The 22,711-nt window shown below is 42.0% G+C and overlaps 1 protein-coding gene across 1 annotated transcript in view; it reads left to right on the top strand.

Moving 5' to 3' along the window:
* LOC149153276 (malonyl-CoA decarboxylase family protein) overlaps nt 1-22,711 on the top strand; it is a 440,473-nt gene that overhangs the window by 254,265 nt on the left and 163,497 nt on the right. Inside the window, exon 10 of the mRNA XM_089439676.1 lies at nt 165-248. Within this exon, the coding sequence (XP_089295802.1) occupies nt 165-248 (84 nt within the window). The remainder of the gene's footprint in view (nt 1-164; nt 249-22,711) is intronic.

Here is a 22,711-nt window from a genome sequence, read left to right as displayed (position 1 = left end):
GTTGAAAATTGCAGCAGTTCTCCACAATGGATTATAGGATCCTTGTTATCTTTGAGGAATACATTCTGGAGATGCAAGGGCTTAAATTTATATGTATATAATTTATCTTTTATGTTTTGTGTATGATAGCTTTGACTGATATTAATGTTTTTGGCTCTTTACAGCGTGGTCTAGCTGGAATCAATCTTGGAAAGTTTTTAATCAAACGTGTCATTGAGCTAGTTCGACAAGAGATGCCACATGTTAAAGTATGGATTCATCCATCTTCACAAAAAGATAGAAAAGAAGCATACTTCTACTTATTTTTATTTCTCTGCTTTTGATGATTCTAACATATGGAAGCAATTCTGCTCTTAGTATGCATTGTAGGTTTATTCTTTGTGATGAGGCTACGGCTATTAATGTGAAGATGTAGACTTTTCAGACCATGCAACCTAAAAATGCATAGTGCTATGAAGTGGATGATGTTTATTCAAGACCCAATAATTAATATATATATATATATATATATGGATGATGTTTATTCAAGACCTAGTAATTAATTTTACTTCTTTTGATGATTCTAAGCATATGGATGCAATTCTGCTCTTAGTATGCGTTGTAGGTTTATTCTTTATGATGAGGCTATGACTATTGATGTGAAGATGTAGACTTTTCGTACCATGCAACCTTAGAATGCATAGTGCTATGAAGTGGATGATGTTTATTCAAGACAAATAATTAATTAAGATGATCAATATATGTATATATATACTCATGTTTATCTTCCATGGTTCCTTCCCTTGTAACTTTTGTCAATTTTTCCTTTCTAGAGGTTCCATGGACCCAAGTCCTGTGGATTATTAACTTTAGGACTTGTTGCCACCAAAAATGCTGGTCCTTTTTTGAAATCATTGGAGAACATTTCTGGACCTTTGTTTCTCTGAATCAGTAAGTTTTCGGACAGCATCATGGTGCACATTGCTGTGGCAGGAGGAAGCAACAGGGGTATTGGGACTTACTCTTTTTAAATCACAGAATCTACACTTCAGCATGGCCACAGTAAAATTCTAAGGGTTGACTGTGTGTGCGTGCTGGTATAATACATTTAGAAGTCTCTTCGTGCTATCTATGGTTGGAAGAATTGAGATAAAGTCCTAAAGCTCAAGCAAGGCTTTGGTGTAACTAGGAGGAGGCCACTGTCATCTCACCAACCCTCTTCTACACTTTAGTTTGGCTTTCCTCCTGCCCAAAGGTGTAAGGTCCCCACTTAGCAAGTTTTGCTAAGTAAATAAGTTTTTGCAGAGTTTTGGCATTTTGGCATACTTGACTTAGGAAAAGTGGGTTACGAGGACCCCACTTGACATTTTGAGGAAAGAAGGCTCCCAAACATTAGAAGAGAAGATAAATTAAGAGTAAAGTGGGATGTGGGGGCCACTCCAAAGGGAATTCACACCCCTTAGGAGAGTTCGACTTGTGGGAAGACAAAAAGGAGAGAATTTGACTTGAAGGACCCACATGGAGAAGAAAGGGGGCAACAAAGATAAATAGAGGTGGAGGGCCTCATTTTGGGACTTTTTTCCAATTTGAGGGTCGAACCCCTTGTATGTTTGAGCTGTTGAGCCAAGTTCACATAGTGTTGTTCAGCACCCTTGGTTCCGGGTCTTCCAAGAGGATGTTAAATTTGGAAACTAGGGCCAAACGTCACTTTGGACAGATCTTATGAGGCAACTGATATTTTTCTTGGATTCCTCTTTTCGAGTGGTGTAGGATTGATCTAAAGATCATCCCATTCTGACATGTACAAATGAAGTTATGCATTTATTTTGATTATGGACAAATTGTCCAAGTTGGCCAATCATCAAATTTTCCTCCTCGTGCCTTCAACGTTGCATATAAATACACGTTGTCTCCTCCTCCTTTTGGCATCTCATCTCATTCATCTTTCTCTCTCATCTTGATTGGGTACGGATTTCTGGGCCTCTCTCTCCACACGTGTGAAAGGAACACTATCTTTTCTCGCTGTTGTGTTGATCAGATTTGACCGAAATTTCAGGAGGTTGAAATTTCAAGAGGCTGACTTTGACCAGCGTTGACCCTGTTTGACTTCAGTTTTGTGAGGGAGACTTGGGCAGGCTGCTGTTCTGGGCACAAAAACCGAGGCAGTTTGACCCCTGCGTTCACTGCCCTAATTCAGGTTGCTGCGTTAACTTTTGTTGACCAGATTTGATTGGTTATTTTTAGATTGTTTTGGGCTGCATTATCTTGCTGTTGGAGGCAGAGTTGACCAAGGTTGACCGAGTTGTTTTGTAGGTCAATTTCAGCCTTGTTGACCAACGTTGACTTTCTAGTTAGGGCTTTTTGTTTCTGCTGTTTTGATTGATTAGTTTGGGCAAGTGAATATTGTAAATTGTACTCTCTCTCTGTGCTGAACTTTTGAAGAATTATAAGAAGAATTGATCATGGGTTTCCCCACATTAGGGTTTGTCCCTAGCTAGTGCCATATCTTGTGTCCTCTTGTGTTGGCTTGTCTTCTACTGTTATTGTTTATGTTCTATTTGCATTTTACTATCATGTTGATGTGATTGCTATACTGGATATGATATTGGGCTAATAAAGAAAATTGAAGTAAAATTGCTTTAAACATAGAACATACCATTGTTATTCTAAAATTAACATGGTATCAGAGCTGAGGTGAAGACAAAGCCCAAGCAAGAGTGAAAGACAATCACTAAGAGGAGTAATCACTGATCAAGAACAAGTCTCAATGGCGTGCACATCCTACTTAAAGTCTGATGATAAGCTTCATGATAAGTCTAATTATCATGCATGGAAGATGTCTCTTGATTTAACGTTAGATGAGCAAGATGTCATGGATTATATGCAGGCAAAGATTCTAGAACCTCCTTCAAATGCATCAGCTTCTTCTAAGACAAAGTACAAGAAGGGTGAAGTTAAAGCCAAGAAGATTATTAGGGATTCTATTCATAAGCACTTAGTTGCTTACATCTCCGATTTGAATACATCAAAGGAGAGATATGACATGTTGCTTGGCATGTTCAAATCTTGCAATGCAAATCAAATTCTTTTCCTCAAGAACAAGCTGAAGGATGTAAAGAAGGGAAAAGGTGAGGATATTCAATCCTACTTCATGAGGATTACTGAGATAAAAAATGATCTTCTTTCGATGGTGAAGCTATTGCTGACAAGGAGCTCACTCTCATTTGTTGGTTTGGGGTAGCATCGGATGTGCTCTAGTCACGAAATTTGGTGGAGAGATTGGGGCACATGAGATCTCTAATACCTAGAAAGCGTTTGGGCAGATTCTAAACACATCAGGAGATATTAGAATAATTAATATTTTTAATGGAATCCCCAAGTCTAAACTTAGGGAAAATAAAATATTATTGTGTATTAATATGAATCTGTGTTAGAGTGGTCCAAAAGACATGGATCAAGCCAGATTTAATCTTAGCCGTTGATTAAAGACTTAATCTCGATCGTTGATATGTCAACAGGAAAAGTATAAAAGGAGGCTTGAGGGTCACTTGGAGAATACACCAGAGTGATCAGTCCTTCTATTCTCTAGAGTGGGGTTTGCTAAGAGAGATAGAATCAGTGATTGGGAGAGCAGCTGAGGGGCATTGAGTATAGAGAAACAGAGAAGGCAGAGATTGCGCTAGGAGAGCAGCACAACAGCCAAGGAGAGTGATGCAGAGCCAGCAAGGGCTCACGCAGGGCCACGCAGAGGTAGCCAAGTGTCGCGCAAAGCACCAGAGAGGCTAGCATGTCTGACGCAAAGGCCCAAAAAGCTGACGCAGGCCAAGAAAGGCTTACGCATGGTCAGCATGGGATAGAGAGGGGCTGACGCAGTCTAGATTGGGCAAATGTTGGGGTTGCAGAGTAGTTTTGTACTAAGGAGCTGTTGAAAGGATTTTTTGGGGTTTAAACCACGAGATTTCTCTCAAACTGTGAGGTATAGATGCTAAGGAAATCTTTGTTGGGTAGGCCAATTTCGACACCCAAATTGTACTATGATATTGCTTAATAAGAAAACCCTCAGATAGCTGCACTGGTTTTCCCGCATTAGGTTTTTCCGGGGTCATTGGTCCAAAAATAATGGTGTCATGTGGTGTGTTTGTTCTTGTTTCTTTTAGTTGCTGATCTATAATATGTTGAGCATGTATGGGTGTTTATTTTCAGTATTTACTTTGTAAATAACTTGTTAAAGAAAAATAACAATTAGGTAGGAATAAATCAGAAAAAGTGCATGAAGGGTTTCGAAACTAAGCAAACTTAGAAACTTCAGCACGATATCAGAGCGTGATTGCAGATCACAGGAGGACTAGAAGACATCAGCTGAGCGGAGCAATAGCAACAGAAAACAATTGTCCCGAGGCGACAAAAGCTGTTTCTAGCAGCAAAGAAGCCAAGATGTGTGATGCAGAGCCAACCAGAGCCACGCAGAAGAAGCGGGAGCTGCGCAGAGCCTTAGAGAGTCTAGCGTTGTTGATGTAGAGGGCCAGAGGGCTGATGCAAGACATCTCAGGGCTAACGCAGACCCATCTGGGGTTACACAGAGCCAACGTGAGGCAGAGAGGGGCTGACGCAGTTCACAGAGAGGCACATGCTGGAGTCTAGAAGGTTGCAGAAATATTGCAGAGTGGAGCTGGTGAGGTACTGTAGTCAGAACAGTAGCTGACAGAGTAGGGCTAGAGGAGTTGTTACTGAGGGTTCTAGCCGAGGAACCTGGATCAGCAGTGCAGTTGCACAAGATGATCAGAGTAGGGGGTATCTCAACAAGCGACAGAAGGATTTCGAGGAGGGAAATCAGGACTCAGAGGGAGTCCAGAAGAGAACTTCCAGACGGGAAGTAGAGACTCAGAGGAGTCGATTAGAGAACTTCCAGGAGAGAAGTAGAGGAGCGTCATGGCATTACACGAGGTAAGAGACGAGGATAGACTGGACGGAGCATCGAACTTCGTAGTCTGGAAGGCCAGAATCTTATCAGTGCTTGATAGGAATCATGTCAAGAACTTTGCCTTGAAGGTTATAGCTATCCCAGTCGACCCCAATGATAACGACAAGTACGAAGAGGCGATGGCGAGGGCTAAGTGCATTATCCTTGACGAGGTCAAGGATCATGTGGTACCACATATAGCCGAGAAGGAGATGGCAGTTGAGATGTGGGAGGCTCTCAAGAACCTATACCAGCGTACTTCTGTGCAAAGAAGAATGTTGCTCGAGAACCAGGTGAGGTTGTATCAGATGAAGAAGGGTCAATCGATTGACACCTTCCTCGGAGGACTGAATGAGATCCAAGACTAGTTGACTGCTATAGGAGCGACACCGGATCAGGAACTTATGGTGAGGACAACCCTGAATGCTGTCTCAGAAGATTGGGAAGTGTTTGTCCAGAGTATCCTGGGCAGAGGGACTCTCCCACCTTGGGACAAGATGTGGGCATCTCTTCGCCAGGAAGAGATCAGACAGCAGTCGAAGACAGGTAGCAGCAGCAAGGGAATCAAAGTCAAGCAGGAGGAGGAAGATGTGGCCCTAGCATCCGAGGGAAAGCAGGAGAAACGAAAGAAGAAAGATCTCTCCAAGATCAAGTGCTTCCACTGTGGGGAGATGGGTCATTATGCGACCTAGTGCCCAAGGAAGAAGAGTAAGGGAGAGTCTTCTGAGACTAAGGCAACGCCAGCACGGGCAGAGAAGGAAGTTTTGACAGACGATGACTGTGCCATGAGGGCACACACATCACTTGAGCGGAAGTGGGGAGACATCGAGCTGTAGTTAGATGGACTACAGGCGATGAGGGGCAGGATCCTTGAGGTACCCAGCCTCTTGGATTGGACCTTGCTACCGACGCCCCGTCGAGGAGTAGCAGGACTGGCTGAGTCGGGTAGAGACGGATACGGATGGAGCGACAGAGAGAGCTACAGTGCAGAGCTAGCAGGCTGCAACAATGCAAGAGACACAAGTGTGTTGCACCAGTGCAGGGAGGCACAGAGAGGTGTGCAACGATGTGAGATGTAGGGAGTTGTTGCAGTAGCGTAGAGGTTAGAGAGAGGGAGCACTTGTCAGCGGCAGTGGGAGCTTCAACATTAATGGGTGTTTCTAGCCCAACAAGGAGGTTAGTTGGGAGATCAGTTACTTACTTCTCAGTAACTGAGTTGCAGTGTAGTAGTGGGCAGCACGATGCAACATGATGAGAGGAGGTGTAGTGCAGATGCAGTGCTGGGAGAAAGGACCAGCAGCAGCACGGATGCAGAGGGAACTGTCATATAGATGCAGCAGTGGCAGTGGCAGAACCATGGGCAACAGTACAGGATACAGTAGTGTGGAGGATGTTGGGCAGGAAGGCCTAGCATTAGCACAGGTACTGATGCCGGATGATCAGAGTAATACTCAGTAAGGAGTATTATTAGAGCACAGTCCTTGCTAAGAGAGAGTGTTGATTTGGGGTAGCATCGGATGTGCTCTAGCCATGAAATTTGGTGGAGAGGTTGAGGCACATGAGATCTCCAATACCCAGAAAGGGTTTGGGCAGATTCTAAATAGATCAGAAGATATTAAAATAATTAATATTTTTAATGGAGTCCCTAAGTCTAAACTTAGGGAAAATAAAATATTAATGTGTATTAATATGAATCTGTGTTAGAGTGGTCCAAAAGACATGGATCAAGTCAGATCTAATCTTAGCCGTTGATTAGGGACTTAATCTCGGCTGTTGATATGTCAACAAGAAAAGTATAAGAGGAGGCTTGAGGGTCATTAGGAGAATACACCAGAGTGATCAGTCATTCTATTCTCTAGAGCGGGGTTTGCTAAGAGAGATAGAATCAGTGATCGGGAGAGCAGCTGAGGGGCACTGAGTACAGAGAAACAAAGAAGGCAAAGATTGTGCCGGAGAGCAGCTAAGGGGCATTGAGTACAGAGAAACAGAGAAGGCAGAGATTGTGCCGGGAGAGCAGCGCAGCAGCCAAGGAGAGTGACACAGAGCCAGCAAAGGCTCACACAGAGCCATGTAGAGGCAGCCAAGTGCTGCGCAAAGCATCGGAGAGGCCAGCGTGTCTGACGCAAAGGCCCAGAAAGCTGATGCAGGCCAAGAAAGGTTGATGCAGGGCCAGCGTGAGATAGAGAGGGGCTGACGCAGTCCAAATTGGGTAGACGCTGGGGTTGTAGAGTAGTTTTGTACTGAGGAGCTGCCAGAAGGATTTTCCGGGGTTTCAGCTAGGAGATTTCTCTCAAACTGCGAGGTATAATTGCTAAGGAAATTCTCTGTTGGGTAGGTCAGTTTTAGCACCCAGATTGTACTCTGATATTGCTTAATAAGAAAACCCTTAGATAGCTACATCGGTTTTCCTGCATTGGGTTTTTCCGGGGACATTGGTCCAAAAATAATGGTGTCATGTGGTGTGTTTTTTCTTGTTTCTTTTAGTTGTTGATCTATAATATGTTGAGCATGCACTGGTGTTTATTTTCAGTATTTACTTTGTAAATAACTTGTTAAAGAAAAATAACAAGTAGGTAGGAATAAATCAGAAAAAGTGCATGAAGGGTTTCTAAACTAAGTAAATTTAGAAACTTCAACATCATTTTCATTGGAGGTCTTCCTCTCGAATGACATGTGTTCAACACTACTATTCTCTCAAGAACGACAAATTTCTAGGTTTTGAAGAATCGCTGACTAGATGTTCTCAAGAAGAAACAAGGATGATGGAATTGGAGATGCCTTCGAATAGGAATAATCCTACCGCATTCTCCGCTCATGCCAAGAGGAAGAACAATGCAGGTTCAAAGAAGCAAAGTCAAGGAAGACCGGGATTCAAAAATGGAAGGAAGGGAAGATGCTTTGTTTGCAACAAGTTTGGTCACTATGCTAGGGAGTGTCCAAATAGAAGGGACACATCTCATGATGATGATCACAATCATTCCAGGGGCAACAACAACAATCAAAGGAATGGCAGGTTCAACAACAAAGGGAAAAGGAATGCTTCCGCTACTCAACTTGGAAATGATCGAGCTTCTAAAAGAACAAGAAACTCCAGGTATGATGAGTCTAATGTTGTAAATTCTAAGCAAAAGGAATTTTATCTTATATCTGCCCTCTCTACTGCCTCTCCTTTGGATACTTTGGGAAATTGGTTGATTGATAGTGGTGCCTCAAGGCACTTCACCGGGTACAAGGAAGCTCTTTCAAATATGATAGAGAAGGATACAAATTTGGAAATTATCCTTGGAGACAATGCCACCTATCCTGTGAAGGGAGTTGGGAATGTTACTCTTCAATTGAATCAAGGTAACACCATTCATCTTCAAGAAGTACTATATGTACCTGATCTAAAGAAGAATCTAGTGTCTATCTCGGCGATGGAAGATAAAGGATTCAAGGTAGCATTCATTGATGGAACGGTACGTGTGTGGAAAAGAAATTCAAAGAAGCATTTACTCTTGGATTCAGGGTTGACAGTTTATATCAAGTTGGAGGAAGTCCATCGGGAGCCATGTCTTGCGACACATCTCTTCAATCCGAACTATGGCATCGAAGGTTTTCTCATCTTCACTATAAGGCTCTACCCGATGCAAGGAAGATGGTTACAGGTATGCCCGAATTCAAAATAGAGCATGAAGGTGTATGTCAAGGATGTGCCGAGAGAAAACATACAAGGGGACAATTTCCCTCAAGTGATAGCAAGACCACAGACATTTTGTAATTGGTTCATTTTGATCTATCTGGTATATTGACTGTGACATCTTTAGGAGGATATTTATATTATATTGTCTTTGTGGATGACTTCTCTCGCAAAACTTGGATATATTTCTTGATGAAGAAGGACAAAATATTCTCATGGTTCTGTGCCTTAAAAGCCTTGGTGGAAAATCAAACAGGGAAGAAGATCAAGATATTGAGGATCGATAATGGAACCTGAGTATGAGTCAAATGAATTCAATGACTATTGCATGGAAGCTGGCATTAAGAGGGAGACTACTACTGCATATACTCCTGAGCAAAATTGTGTTGCTGGAAGGAACAATCGTTCCATTATAGAAGCCACTTGTGCCATGCTTCATGATTAAGGATTTCCAAAGTTCCTATGGGGAGAAGCTGCCAACACTGCTGTGTACGTTCAAAATCGATGTCCTCATCAAGCATTGGACTCCAAAACCCCTGAAGAAGTTTTCACCGGTAAGAAACCTGATGTTTCTCATTTTAGAATTTTTGCTAGTCCCATATACTTTCATGTGCCGAAAGAAAAGAGAAGTAAATTGGAGGCATTTGGGAAGAAAGGAACTTTTGTGGGCTACAGTGAAACTTCTAAGGCATATAGAATCTATGTGCCTGGTCAAAGAGAAGTAGAGTTGAGTCATGATGTCACCTTCGATGAGTTTGCTGCCGTAAGGAAGATTAGCAACCTTCCTATTCCAAGGAAGGACAAAGAAGAAAATGCAAGAAATCAGGGAGATTCGCAGGATGAGCCGATGCTCGATGTTGAAGAACTGATGGATCCCATTGATCCTCCTCCTCATGGGCCCTCCTCGAAAAGCAGACCTTCATGGTTGAGGGAAACTCTTGAAGATTTCGAGAGACATGTTGCACTGAGGGGGACATTTCGTGAAAGCAAGAAGCCTAATAGGTACCAAGGGTATTTAATTGCTATGAGCACCATTATTCAGTCTAATCCTTGCTCATTCGAAGAAGATGTGAAGCAGCAAGTATGGAAGGATGCTATGAACGAAGAGTACAAGTCAATTATGAAGAATGATGTCTGGGATGTGGTCCCTAGACCCCAAGACAAATCTGTTGTCACCTCTAAATGGCTCTACAAGATCAAGCATGGCGCTGATGGAAGTGCTGAGAAGTTCAAGGCTAGATTTGTTGCTTGAGGCCTCTCTCAAAAGGAAGGTGTAGATTATGATGAGATATTTGCACCTGTTGCTCGCTACACCACCATCCATTCGATTATAGCCCTTGCTACCTCACAAGGATGGAATCTACATGAGATGGATGTCAAGATTGCCTTCTTGCATGGTTCAATTAAGGAGGAAGTCTATGTGGAACAAATTGAGGGGTTTGAAGTTCAAGATTGTCAGACACATGTATGCAGGTTGAAGAAAACCCTCTATGGGTTGAAGCAAGCACCCCGAGCTTGCTATGAGAGGATTGATATCTATCTGATGAAGCTGAGATTTACAAAAAGTGAAGCTGATACAAACCTTTACTTTAAGGTTGAGAATGATAGACCTCTCATCTTGGTACTCTATGTGGGCAATCTCTTTCTTACAGGTGTAGACCCTCTTATTCATCAATGTAAGAGAGAGTTGGCTTCCGAATTTGATATGAAGGACCTAGGATTAATGCATTACTTCCTAGGGTTGGAGGTCTGGCAAAAGCCAGGGGAGATTTTCCTTTCTCAAGGAAAATATGTTGTGAAGCTACTTGAAAGATTTGGGATGGTGGACTGCAAGTCCGTGACTACTCCGATGGAACTTAACTTCAAGAAGTTATGCGGAAGTGCTGTTGGGCCCGATTTGGGAAATCCTTCTGAGTATCGTCAACTCATAGGGGCCCTGATGTTCTTGGTGAACTCCCATCCGGACATATGTTTTGTAGTGAACACATTGAGTCAATTTATGGTTGAGCCTCATCATATACATTGGATTGCTACCAAGAATCTCTTGAGATATCTCGGGGGAACATTAACTTATGAACTAAGATACATTGCCGGGAATGTGAGGCTCCATGGTTACTCTGATGCAAACTAGGTTGGCAGTGTGGTGGATCGCAAAAGCACATCAGGATGTTGCTTATATCTAGGTTCTACTTCAATATCATGGATGAGCAGGAAGCAAAAGTCAGTTTCTTTAAGCACCACTGTGGCTGAATACATTGTCGCTAGTTTGGCCTCCTGTGAAGCTGTTTGGTTGAGGAAGCTCTTTAGTGAGTTGTTTGGACATGTGTTGGATACCACAGTGATCTTTTGCGACAATTAGAGTGGGATTCGTCTTTAAGAGAATCTCGTGTTTCATGACCGCCCCAAACATATTGATATTAGGTACCACTTTATCCGGGATATGGTATAATGGGGAGCAATAAGGCTCCAACACATTGGGACCGATGAGTAGATTGTCGATATTCTTATGAAGCCCCTCGGGAAGGTTAAATTCTTAACCGTCCGTGAATGACTTGGAGTCGTGGAGAGACCCTCTTATGAGACTTCTGTATGAGATGGATAGTGAGCTCTGGGAGCTCCGGGGTCTTGGGGTACTTCTTGGAGTGATGAGCGACCATAGGGTGACTCACCCTCCCCTAGTGGTGCGATGTGTACAGGGTGAATGGTTCACCTTCCCATGTGATACCCCATGATGACATATGCATAGGTTGAGTGGTTCACCTTCTTCTATGGCATATGAGCAGGATGAATGGTTCACCTTCTCCTACCGGCACATCCTACCCATGCAATCTGGGACTCATGGGAAGTACCTCTCATGTGGCCAATGAGTAGGGAAATGAGGATAGGTACCATAGTACTACTGATGGATGCATCGTGTACTACCGTACTCCCTATACTAGGATGTTGATATTGATCTGGGATCAATGGAAACTGACTACGGGTCAGTTAAGAGTGGTCTGACACATTCACACTCTATGTTGTTGGAGATTGACTTCTGGTCAGTGGAGAATGTTATGATACATTCTCGATCATTTCTTCTTTCTTCATGGTTCAACAGAGCAGTGCAGTGACAGGGATGGTACAAATTGTCAGACAGTTTGGCAGGTGATGTTCTCCCTAGTTGCAAGGGAGTGTTAAATTTGGCAACTAGGGCCAAACATCACTTTTGACAGCACTGATGAGGCAGCTGATATTTTTCTTGGATTCCTCTTTCCGAGCAGTGTAGGATTGATCTAAAGATCATCCAATTTTGACATGTACAAATGAAGTTATGAATTTATTTTGATTATGGACAAATTGTCAAGGTCGACTAGCGATCAAATTAGCCTCCTCTAGCCTTCAACGTTGCATATAAATACAAGGTGCCTCCTCATTTTGGCATCTCATCTCATTCATTTTTCTCTCTCTCTCATCTTGATTAGTTACATATTTCTGGGCCTCTCTCTCTCTCCACATGTGCGAAAGGAAGACTGTCTTTTCTAGTTGCTGTGTTGACCAGATTTGACCAAAATTTCAGGAGGCCGGAATTTCAGGAGGCCGAAATTTCAGGAGTCCGAAATTTCAGGAGGCTAACTTTGACCAGCGTTGACCCTGTTTGACTTTGTTTTGTGAGGGAGACTTCTGTTTGGGAAAGCCACTGTTTTGGTCACAAAAACCAAGGCAGTTTGACCCCTGCGTTGACCAATGTTGACTGCCCTAATTCAAGTTGTTGCGTTGACTATTGTTGACTAGATTTGACTGGTTATTTTCAAACTGTTTTGGGCTGCATTATCTTGCTGTTGGAGGCCGCGTTGACTAAGGTTCACCGAGCTGTTTTGGAGGTCAATTTCAGCCTTGTTGACTAGCGTTGACTTTCTAGTTAGGGCTTTCTGTTTCTGCTGTTTTGATTGATCAATTTGGGCAAGTGAATATGGCAAATTGTACGCTCTCTCTCTCTGCTGAACTTTTGAAGAATTATAAGAAGAATTGATCAAGGGTTTCCTCGCTTTGGGGTTTGTCCCTGGCTGGTGCCATATCTTGTGTCCTCTTGTGTCCACTTGTCTTCTATTGTTATTGTTCATGTTCTATCTACATTTTACTATCACGTTGATGTGATTGCTATACAGGATATGATATTGGGCTAATAAAGAAAATTGAAGTAAAATTGCTCTAAGCATAGAACATACCATTGTTGTCCTAAAATTAATAGTTGGTCTTGGTATTTGCTAGAGATTTGGGGGTATTTTGCAAGGATGAAGTACTGGGAGTTCGTGGATGTATTCTTGGTGCTTTTTGGTTGTGCGCAGGGGGTCTCTAGTTGGGCTTGTTTTTAGTGTGGAGTTGTGGAGTTGGGGAGAGATACTGTGAAAATTTCATCTCTCACAGCCACTTGAAACTATTTTCCTAATCGTTAATTTATTTAACAATCTATCTGCTATGACAAATTTCAAATAATTAACATTGTGATTTTCACCAATAAGTCGCGGAAGAAAATAGCATTGGAAACTGAGAAAATACTAGCACACACACATAAAATATGACAATTATTTTTGGACAAATGTCCCCAGAAAAACCCAACTTGGGAAAACTAGTGCAGTAGTTGAGGGTTTTTATTATTTTTGTAGCAGGGAAAAATTCTGAGTACAATTTGGATGCCGAAAACTGGCAATCCTGTAGAGAAAATATTGGGAAAAAAAACTTGAGGGAAATTACCCTCACTCCGAGCAATCCCGAAACTTGACTGCTACTGAAAAGCAAGTCGTCCAACTGGGCCTGCGCAGGCTCTATGTCAACTTGAAATTGCCTGCTACACGTTCTGTCCGAATCGTTTGTTGATCAAATCGTCCTGCCTGCTGCTAACTAGGAAAATGCTTCTCCGACACTTTGGAACCTCCGCCTGGCCTCTGGAATTGAAAATGTCTTTCCATCTGCAAAAATCGAACTGCCCTTTGAAGGTCTGTGCTGCCTCTGTGCAACCCCTTGGAGAAATATCGACCTTTCTTTGCAATGCACTACACTGGATCTATAAAACTTCCTCCGACCTCACTGTCTCTACTTCCTTCTCTGGCTTTCCGGCAACTGCTGTTGCTCTCTGGAAATCGAACTGCCAAGGAAATCGAACTCCTCAAGTGTATCTAGTGTGTTCTCCATCTACCCATTGACTTCTTATAATCTTTTGTTGGACCTCCAATGACCAAGATTAAAACTTAATTAAGGGCCTAGATTAATTCCCTGTCGATCTGTGTGAGTTTCGATATGATCCACACCTTATCTCAATTCATATTGATTAATTAACCAAATTTCCTAAGTTTAGACTCAGGAAGTATTAAAAAATATGTTAATAATCTAATTGAGACACTTCTAGGTGGAATTTCCAAAAACTATTTCTGGGTTATGGAGAAATTAGGTGTTTAGCCTCTCCACAAAGTTTCGAGATTAGAACACCTATGATGCTACAAAAACTAACACTCCCTCTTAGTGAGGAACGTGTTCTAGTGCGGCACCACTGCTGTTACAACACCCTGTCTCTGTATCACCCCTCTCTCATGTTGTTGATGTTTGACCGTTGCCCACCAACCACTACGCAACTCTAATGCTACATCTGTACTGCTGACGACACTGACATACTATTGCCAACCTTGCATCTACACTGCAACTCCTCCTCAACCGTTGCTGCTGCAACTGCAACAACTTCAACTAAGAAGCATCTAAAATACTGAATCATCTGTGTTCAGTATGATGCATCTGTCTCCTAATCATCTAACTGCTATTAGCCATTGCACTGTCTACCAAGGAATCTGACTGCATCTTTGACACTGATCCATCCTGCTATTGAATATTGTGGGCCCCCATAGCTAGGTGATGATCCATGAAGTGGACTCCTCAATGGACCCTGCCTTATCTTTGCAATCTTTGGGACTACAATTCCAAATCGCCCCACCTCTCCCCTTGAAGGTATGGTTGCAAACATGGCAAACTCTTCCTCCAGCCTGGAGGACAACTTGTGAATCTCCGCGAATGCTACTATCTGGTCCACTTCTCCTGCTTGTCCTTATTTTTGAGAGGACATTGCGTGTTGTAGTAACTAAGTTCACCACATTTGAAGCACTTGACCTTTGATAGGTCCTTCTTCTTCTTCTACTCCCCCTGCCCTTGACTGGGACCCTTAGATGCTAGGGCCACATTCTCCTCCTCACTCTTTGGTCCCTTGCTATTGCTGCCACTGATGGTACTCTTCAACAGAGCCCTCCTCAACTCCTCTTGTTGTAGATCAGACCACATCTTGTCCCACTTTGGCAAGGTATCTTTTCCCAAGATACTCTAGAAAAATACCTACCAATCCTTTGAGACACTATTCAGTGCCAATCATACAAGCTCTATTAGTTGGGGTGCCGACTGAAAATTGATCTCGAACCTCTTGAATCGGAGTGAGAAAGGCATCTATGCTCTCGCCTTTCTGCATCCTGGTGTTCCTCAACTTCTCCTAAAGAAACATCTTCTCCTGCTCGGAAGAACTTTGAAATAGCTCAAAGAGAGCATCCCACATTTCCATGGCCATTCCCTTGTTTGCCACATGTGAGACTACATGATCTGGACTCCATCCAAAATCATACTCTTTGCCTTAGCCATTTCTTTGTTGTACTCCTTTTGTTGATCAGGGTCTTGTGGAATTGCTACCACATTTTCTGCATAGGTCTTCAGGCCATGTTCATCCAGAAGGAAGGACATCTTGGCCTTCCAAATGACATAGTTGGAGGCTCCCTCCAACCTATCCTGATCTCAGAGCCCAGTTGTGGCCATCTCTGAATCTATCGAAAACTCCCTCTTTCCCTTTGCTTGGTTGCTGGATCTGCTATATGCACTCCCTTTTGGAGTGAGAAATCTGCACTCAGATACTTCGAATTTGCTTGGAAAAATCAAACTTCTGAAGCTCAAAGTCCCTTGAGAGAAAATTTTCCTCTGTTGTGTGTGCTTTCCTCTTCCACCCGATGCTTATTTTGCTGCTGCAAAACCCTCTGCGTCCAACCAAGGAATCTGCTCAGCGAAAATATGAGCTTTGACTGCTCCCTCTGACTACTGGAATCACTATTCTGGGCAAATCGATTTTTCTGCCAACCTGCAACTGAAAATCAAACGCTTGTCTGGATACTGTGTAGTCTGAGAATTTTGGCTTGCTGCTCCCTCTGAACAACGAAATTCCCTTATCCACTTTTGAGCTTCCCAGTTGATCACTCACGCTCTAATACCATGTGAAAATTTCATCTATCACAACAACTGGAAATTATTTTCCTAATTGTTAATTTATTTAACAATTTATCTGCTACAACAAATATCAAATAATTCACACTGTGATTTTCACCAATAAACTGCGGAAGAAAACAATGTTGGAAAATGAGAATATACTAGCACACAGACATAAAATATGATAGTTATTTTTGGACAAATGTCCCCAGAAAAACCCAACTTGAAAAAACGGAGCGACAACTGAGGGTTTTTATTGTTATGTAGCAGTGAGAAATTCTGAGTACAATTTGGATGTCGAAAACTGGCAATCCTACAGAGAAAATACTGGCAAAAATAACTCATGGGAAACTACCCTCACTTCGAGAAATCCTAGTACTTGATTGCTACTAAAAAGCAAGTTGTTCAATTGGGCCTGCGTAGGCTCTACGTCAACCTGATGTTGCTTGCCACATGTGCTACTTGAATTGTCTGTTGATCAAGCCGTCTTGCTGCTGACTGGGAAAATGCTTCTCCGACACTCTGGAACCTCTGCTTGGCCTCTAGAACTGAAAACGTCTACCCCTCATCAAAAATTGAATTGCTCTTTGAGGGTCTATACTACCTCTACGCAGCCTCTTGGAGAAATCTCGACCTTTCTCTGCAATGCACTACACCAGATCTGGAAAAACTTTCTTTGGCCTCACTGCCTCTGCCCCTTACTATCTCTTCTTCCATCTCCGACTTTCTGGCAACTGCTGCTGCTCTCTGGAAATTGAACTGCTAAGGAAATCAAACTCCTCAAGTGTCTCCAGTGTGTTCTCCATCTACCCATCGACTTCTTCTTATAATCTTCTATTGGACCTCCAACAACCAAGATTAAAACTTAATCAAGGGCCCAAATTAATTCCTTGTCGGTTCGTGTGATTTTCTAGATCACTGACACCTAATCTCAATCAATACTGATTAATTAACCAGATTTCCTAAGTTTAGACTTAGAAAATATTAAAAATAGATTAATAATCTAATTGAGACACTTCTAGGTGAAATTTCCAGAAACGATTTTTGGGTTTTGCAGAACTCATGTGTTTTATCCTCTCCACAAAATTTCGAGACTAGTACACCTCCGATGCTACAAAAGCTAACAAATACTTGCCGAGGAATTTTGGAGGTATCACTGGAGCATTTGCAGGGGAGTTTTGGAGGGATTTCTGGAGGGAGATTGGTTGGTAGCAACAATTCCTTCTGAGTTGTGCGTACGTTAGTCCAGGGAAGGAAGTGCACATTTTTAGAGCTTCCCAATGTTGAAAAGTGTAACTAGGTTCGGTCTTCATAATGACATGTAATTGTGATTTTTATGTAAGAGATGTAAAGAAGAAAAATAAAATTATTGTAATGCTTGCATCATGGGTTTCATGAGCAAGAGATTTTATTTTAGTATAGGCTCCCATTGAGAGCCCTTAGGAATTTTGTCATCTAGTCATAAAAGTCTAAAGAGTCATTGTCATGTAATGAAGACATGTTACACATTGTAAAGAGTCACACTTGTTTATGTAAAGTCATCCTCCAAGACCTTGTCACTAGCCCTCTTCAAGTCGGCCTACAACGAAGGGAGAAATCTAGAAGATGATGTCGACCCTCCTCCAAGTGATCATGTCAGCCTAAGGGACATGAGAAAACAAGTATATATAGCAGTGCTCAGCCTCATTTGATGCCAAGCAATTCGGTGAAGGAAGTCTCCAAAAAGAAGTGCGCATTACATCTTAGAAGAAGCCTCCAAGACAACGAGAAACAAATGAAGATAGCAAAGGAGAGGGTCATCTTTAGAGGACTGTTTTTGGGCCAGATTACCCTCACACATGCAAGAAAGAGCAGGTTCGAAGTTGGCAAGGATAGATCGCAGTTTTCATTGATCAAGTTTGGAAAGGGACTTCACTCAAGGAGGCCGAGTAAGGAAGTGAAAGTAGTCTCCCTCTTAAGGAGACTAATCAAGGAGTGAAAGTCTTCAAGGATTTTTGTGGTAAGGTTGCAGATCTACGAGAAGAGACTGAGATTTTGAAGGAAGTTGAGATGGAGAAAAAGAAGAGCAGCATTAGAGAGGAGGCTAGTGACTTGGTCTTGGGTGGACTCTAGTGTCAAGGGTTTGAGTCATGGTCTTGGTGTTCATCAATTGAAGATCTACAAAAAGAATTTTTTTTGGGTTTTCCTCTCAAAGAGTGAGAGGTTTTGGCCCTGGCTGACAAGCCTATATACTGTGTCTCTTGTCTCCTTATTTGTTCATGATATGGTAATTTTCTTGATGAAAAGAACACAATAATAATTACAAGAAAGAGAAGATCATTATCAAGTAGCAAAATTCTATCACAAGCAATTATCATAAATAGAGAAATCACCTAACTGTTGATGCCCTAGATTTCTCAACACCTAGGCCATCTGAAAGTAGTAGCCCAATCCCTCACTGTGTTTTTGTGCGTTTGGGGTCTAGAGGTTGTGGCTAATTTGGCCGAATTTTCTGAGTAGTTTGGAGGCTACAACTGATCCGTCACAACAGATCTAATAATATTATATTAAAACTCTGAAAATTCTACACTATTACAATTTATTAAACTTTAAGATCCATGGTTTTAACTGTAATTAGTGCATGCATGCAAATGGAAATTATGCAAAAGAGTAGAGAACGGCAAAATAAACACACACATGCACAAGACACAAGATATGCTCTCTAGGAAACCCTTTCGGGAGAAAACCCTGCTGGAAGGTGAGGCCGGTTCGCTCTCTTTCTCTGTCTAGAAATATGGTTGCAGGTACAAAGGAGTAATGTCTATGGCCCGTGGGCTGCTACAATGCACAAATCCTCTCTGTGTGTTCTACCTCTTATCTCTCATGGCTATCTTTGCTTAGTTATGGAACAAAATGCTCTCGAAAGAATGGAATGTCTCTTCCTCCTAGTGGCCCGGTTATAACATAGCCCAATAGCCTACTAGTGGTTAAGTTTGACTACATAGCCTCTTAACTAGAGTTATAGTATAGACTCTTCTAGAGTCTTTTACATCACAAACACGTGGCTAGCCCCTTTTCCATGAATAATGGGGGCTGACGCGGCATTCTCCCGAACTATAGGTGTGAAAACAGGAAGGTCAACTTCTGAGTGACATAAATTTTGCATACGGACTTTGATGGACGCGCTTCTTGCGCCGTTAGAAAGGTCTTTGTGTGTAGACGAATGTGAAAAGGGGCCACGCTAAAGCAGTAAAGTTTTACCCCAAGAAAATGTCGTTTGATGCCTCAAAGCTCCTGGAAGGTTTCAGACCCCGTTTTGCCAAACTAGGTCTCGCTAGTAAAAATGGTCAGGTGAGTTGATTCCTCCACTTTTTCGACTACAAATGCATTAAGATGGATGAAAAACAATATAATGATCCAATTTGGATCACACCTCCCCATTTTGGGAGGCTTTTGGTCCCCAAAAGCTTTTACAGAATGAGGTGAGGAAACTTTTCCTCCAGCTTCTCTTTGGTGTACCATTTAGCTTTTCCTAGAAGTTGTCCCTTCAAGCCAATCTGCCAAAGGTCATGTTGCCCCTGTGTTGTAGTTTTGGACCTCTTCTGTAAAACTGTATCTTCTATTAACACTGCCTAAGCGTCTGGTGCCAAATCCTCCACAGAAGGTAGGACCTGTTCCTCTTCCTGATCTAGCATGGAAGGTTCATAGAGTTTCAAATTCTCTACATTCACAACTGAATAAATGCACATATATGGTGGTAGACTGAGTCGATAGGCATTATCACCTACCTTTTCCAGTATCTCAAAGGGACCATACCTTAGAGCCTTGATTTTCTTACCAGGCCCATGCAGCCTCTCCTTGTTCAACTGTAGCCATACTTTGTCTCCCACCTTGAATAATTTATCTGTTCTGTTGTGATCATGCCTGACCTTATACTTCTCCTGTGACTTATGTAGTGTTTCCGGTACTCGTAGATGGATATGCCTGATCTTCTCTATAATTTTTTCAGCCCTCAAAACATCTCATGTAAGAATTTCCTTCACTCCTCCTTGTTTCCCATATGCAATATCCAAAGGTGAAGGTGGCAAATATCCAAAACAAGTCTCAAATGGGGACTTTCCTGTATAAGTGTGGACTGCTCTATTATAAGAATGTTGTATATATACTAAATTTTCATCCCAGGTCTTCAAATGCTTCTGGTTGTATCCCCTCAGAAGCTACACCAAAGTCCTGTTGACTACTTTTGTTTGCCCATCTGTTTGTGGATGGAATGTTGTAGATCTCTTCAACTTTGTGTCCATCTTCTCCCACAATGTAGTCCATAATGCACTGAGAAATCTTGTGTCCCTGTCTGAAATGATGCTCCTTGGTATCCCAAAGTGCACCTAGACCTGTCCAAAGAACATGTTTACTGCTTCTTATCCGCTGATGGTCTTTTTACAAGGCATCAAAACACACATCTTGCTGAACCTGTCAACTACCACGAACAGGTAGTCATGTCCCTTCCTGGTTGTCGGTAAACCTCCCACAAAGTCCATGGAAATGCTTTCCCAAGGACGAGTAGGTACAGGTAAGGGATGATACAAACCCTGTTTCCTGTTGCTAGGCTTGCTGGTACAACAAAGCATGCATCCTCTTATGAACCTAGCTACCTGCTCTTGCATCTTGGGCCAATACACATACCTCTGCAAGTTAGCCACGGTCTTCCCTACACCAAAGTGCCTTGCAACCTTGGAGGTGTGAGCCTCTCTAATTAGCTGCAAACGCTCACCTTTAGGAACACATAGCTTATCCATCTTATAGAGTAACCCATCCTGGAGATGGTAGTCAACAGTGTTGTCACCATCGTGCACATGAATCTGACTCTACAACTGCTGATACACCTCCTTGAAGTCCTCATCTTCTGAATATGCCTCTCTGTATGCATCATGGGTGAATGGCTCCATGTGCATAAGAGTCCCCAAAGTTGTAATCTTTGATGTGGGTGGCCTTGAAAGCATATCGACCAACTTGTTTGTGCTGCCCTTCTTATACTTGATCACCAAATGAAATTGTTGTAAAAACCCCATCCACTTGTAATGCCTGGTTTGCTGTAGCTTACTCTGGGCCTACAAGTACTGTAACGGCTAGTGATCTGTGTGGATTACTGTCTCCTTTCCCATCAGATAGTGCTTCCACTTCTTCACAGCTTGCACCATGGCATAGAGCTCCTTATCATAGGTAGGGTAGTTAAGAACTGCCCCATGAAATACTTCAGAATGGTAGCAAACGAGCCTTCCTCCTTGCATCAAGACAACTCCCATAGCATACCCACTCGCATCTGTCTCCACTTCAAAGGGCCGTTGCAAGTTTGGTAATGCCAGAACTGGTGCTTGACTGATCTTCTTCTTTAACTCCTCGAAAGCCTTCTGCTGACCTTTTCCCCATTGGAAACTCTTGCCACTTGCTGTTATGGCGTGGAGCGGTGTTGCTATCGCTGAAAATGAGGCTATGAATTTCCTCAGGTACTGTGCTACCCCAATGAAACTCCTAACCTCAGAAACATTAGTAGGCACTGACCATTTCATGATGGCCTCCATCTTGGAAGGATCTATCTTCAACTCTCCACCGATCATGTACCCAAGATACACCAAGGACTGCTGCGCAAACTCACACTTCTTGAGATTTGCTAGTAGTTAGTGCTTCTTCAATGTTTCTAGAACCTACGTCAAATGTGAAATATGCTCCTCCCAGGTAGCACTATATACTAGTATGTCATCTAGATAGACAATAACAATTGAATCTAGAAAATGGCGCAGTATATCATTCATTAATCTCATAAACGTATCTAGTGCATTACATAGGCCAAATGGCATAACTAACCACTCATACAAACTTTGCCTATTGTTGACCATTACGTGTCAAGTACCCATAGTAGTACACCCCCTTTTTTCGCAAAAGGGATAGTGCTTAATAGACATGTCCATGCCATTCGATAGTCGTCGTTGACCCGATCATGTTGTTTTGTAAACCCAGTCTGCATGTGTAAATTGTAAATAATCTTAGTATATCTGAGTCATGTATGTAAATTGCCTAGGCGAACCTAATTTTCTAGTGGTAATCTACATTCCGGAAAGTTTTTTGTCTCACCGATCCATGATCGGCAGAGTTTTCCTTCAGCCTAACCCCAAAGCCAGAATGAATTTTGTCATTAGAATCTTAGGGGAGTCCTAGTGTGCTTCAAGTCTATGTAAAAGTAATTTGGAAATAATTCTAACTATTTGGTTAGGTTATTATGAATTGCTTGATCTGCTAGATTATATTTGTGTCGCAGAACTGGGTGGTCTATGAGAGTCTATGTCAAATGGGTTTTCCCTCTTGAGATGTAAAATTGTAAAAGTCATGATGTAAAGTGTCTTGAGGGTTAGAAAATGTTTTAATCCCCTCATAAGTCCTAGGTCCTAGGTGATTTTTCCAAAGGCTAAGTTCGAGGATCCAAAAATAAAAAATAAAAATAACTAAAAAATAAAAAATAAAATAAAATAAAATTTTAAAAATAAATTAAAAATAAATAATGTAAAAAAAAATAAAAAAAATAATAAAATAAGTCAAAATTTTGAAAAAATAAATGCAAAATTTAAAATTTTAATATATTAAAATGCATTTAAAAATTTCGACGGATGAGATTAAAAGGGATTTTAAACCTCATCGACGGTCGAGATCATTTTGACATGGATCACTCGAACTAGCCGTTGGGAATTTTTTTTTTAAATAGGGTGTCAGGGGTCATTTGAGATCATTCAATCTGTGAGTCTTGTGCTGAAGAAAGCTCTCTTGTAATCTTTTTCTTGTGCAATAAAGAAAGACTTTGGGGT

Source organism: Pinus tabuliformis, chromosome 9 (assembly GCF_031772625.1).
Source record: "Pinus tabuliformis cultivar Carrire ecotype Pingquan chromosome 9, CPIR1, whole genome shotgun sequence".
NCBI classification, from domain to species: Eukaryota; Viridiplantae; Streptophyta; class Pinopsida; order Pinales; family Pinaceae; genus Pinus; species Pinus tabuliformis.
The sequence above is the reverse complement of the archived record's forward strand: the minus strand, read 5'-3'. Positions and strand labels throughout refer to the sequence as shown.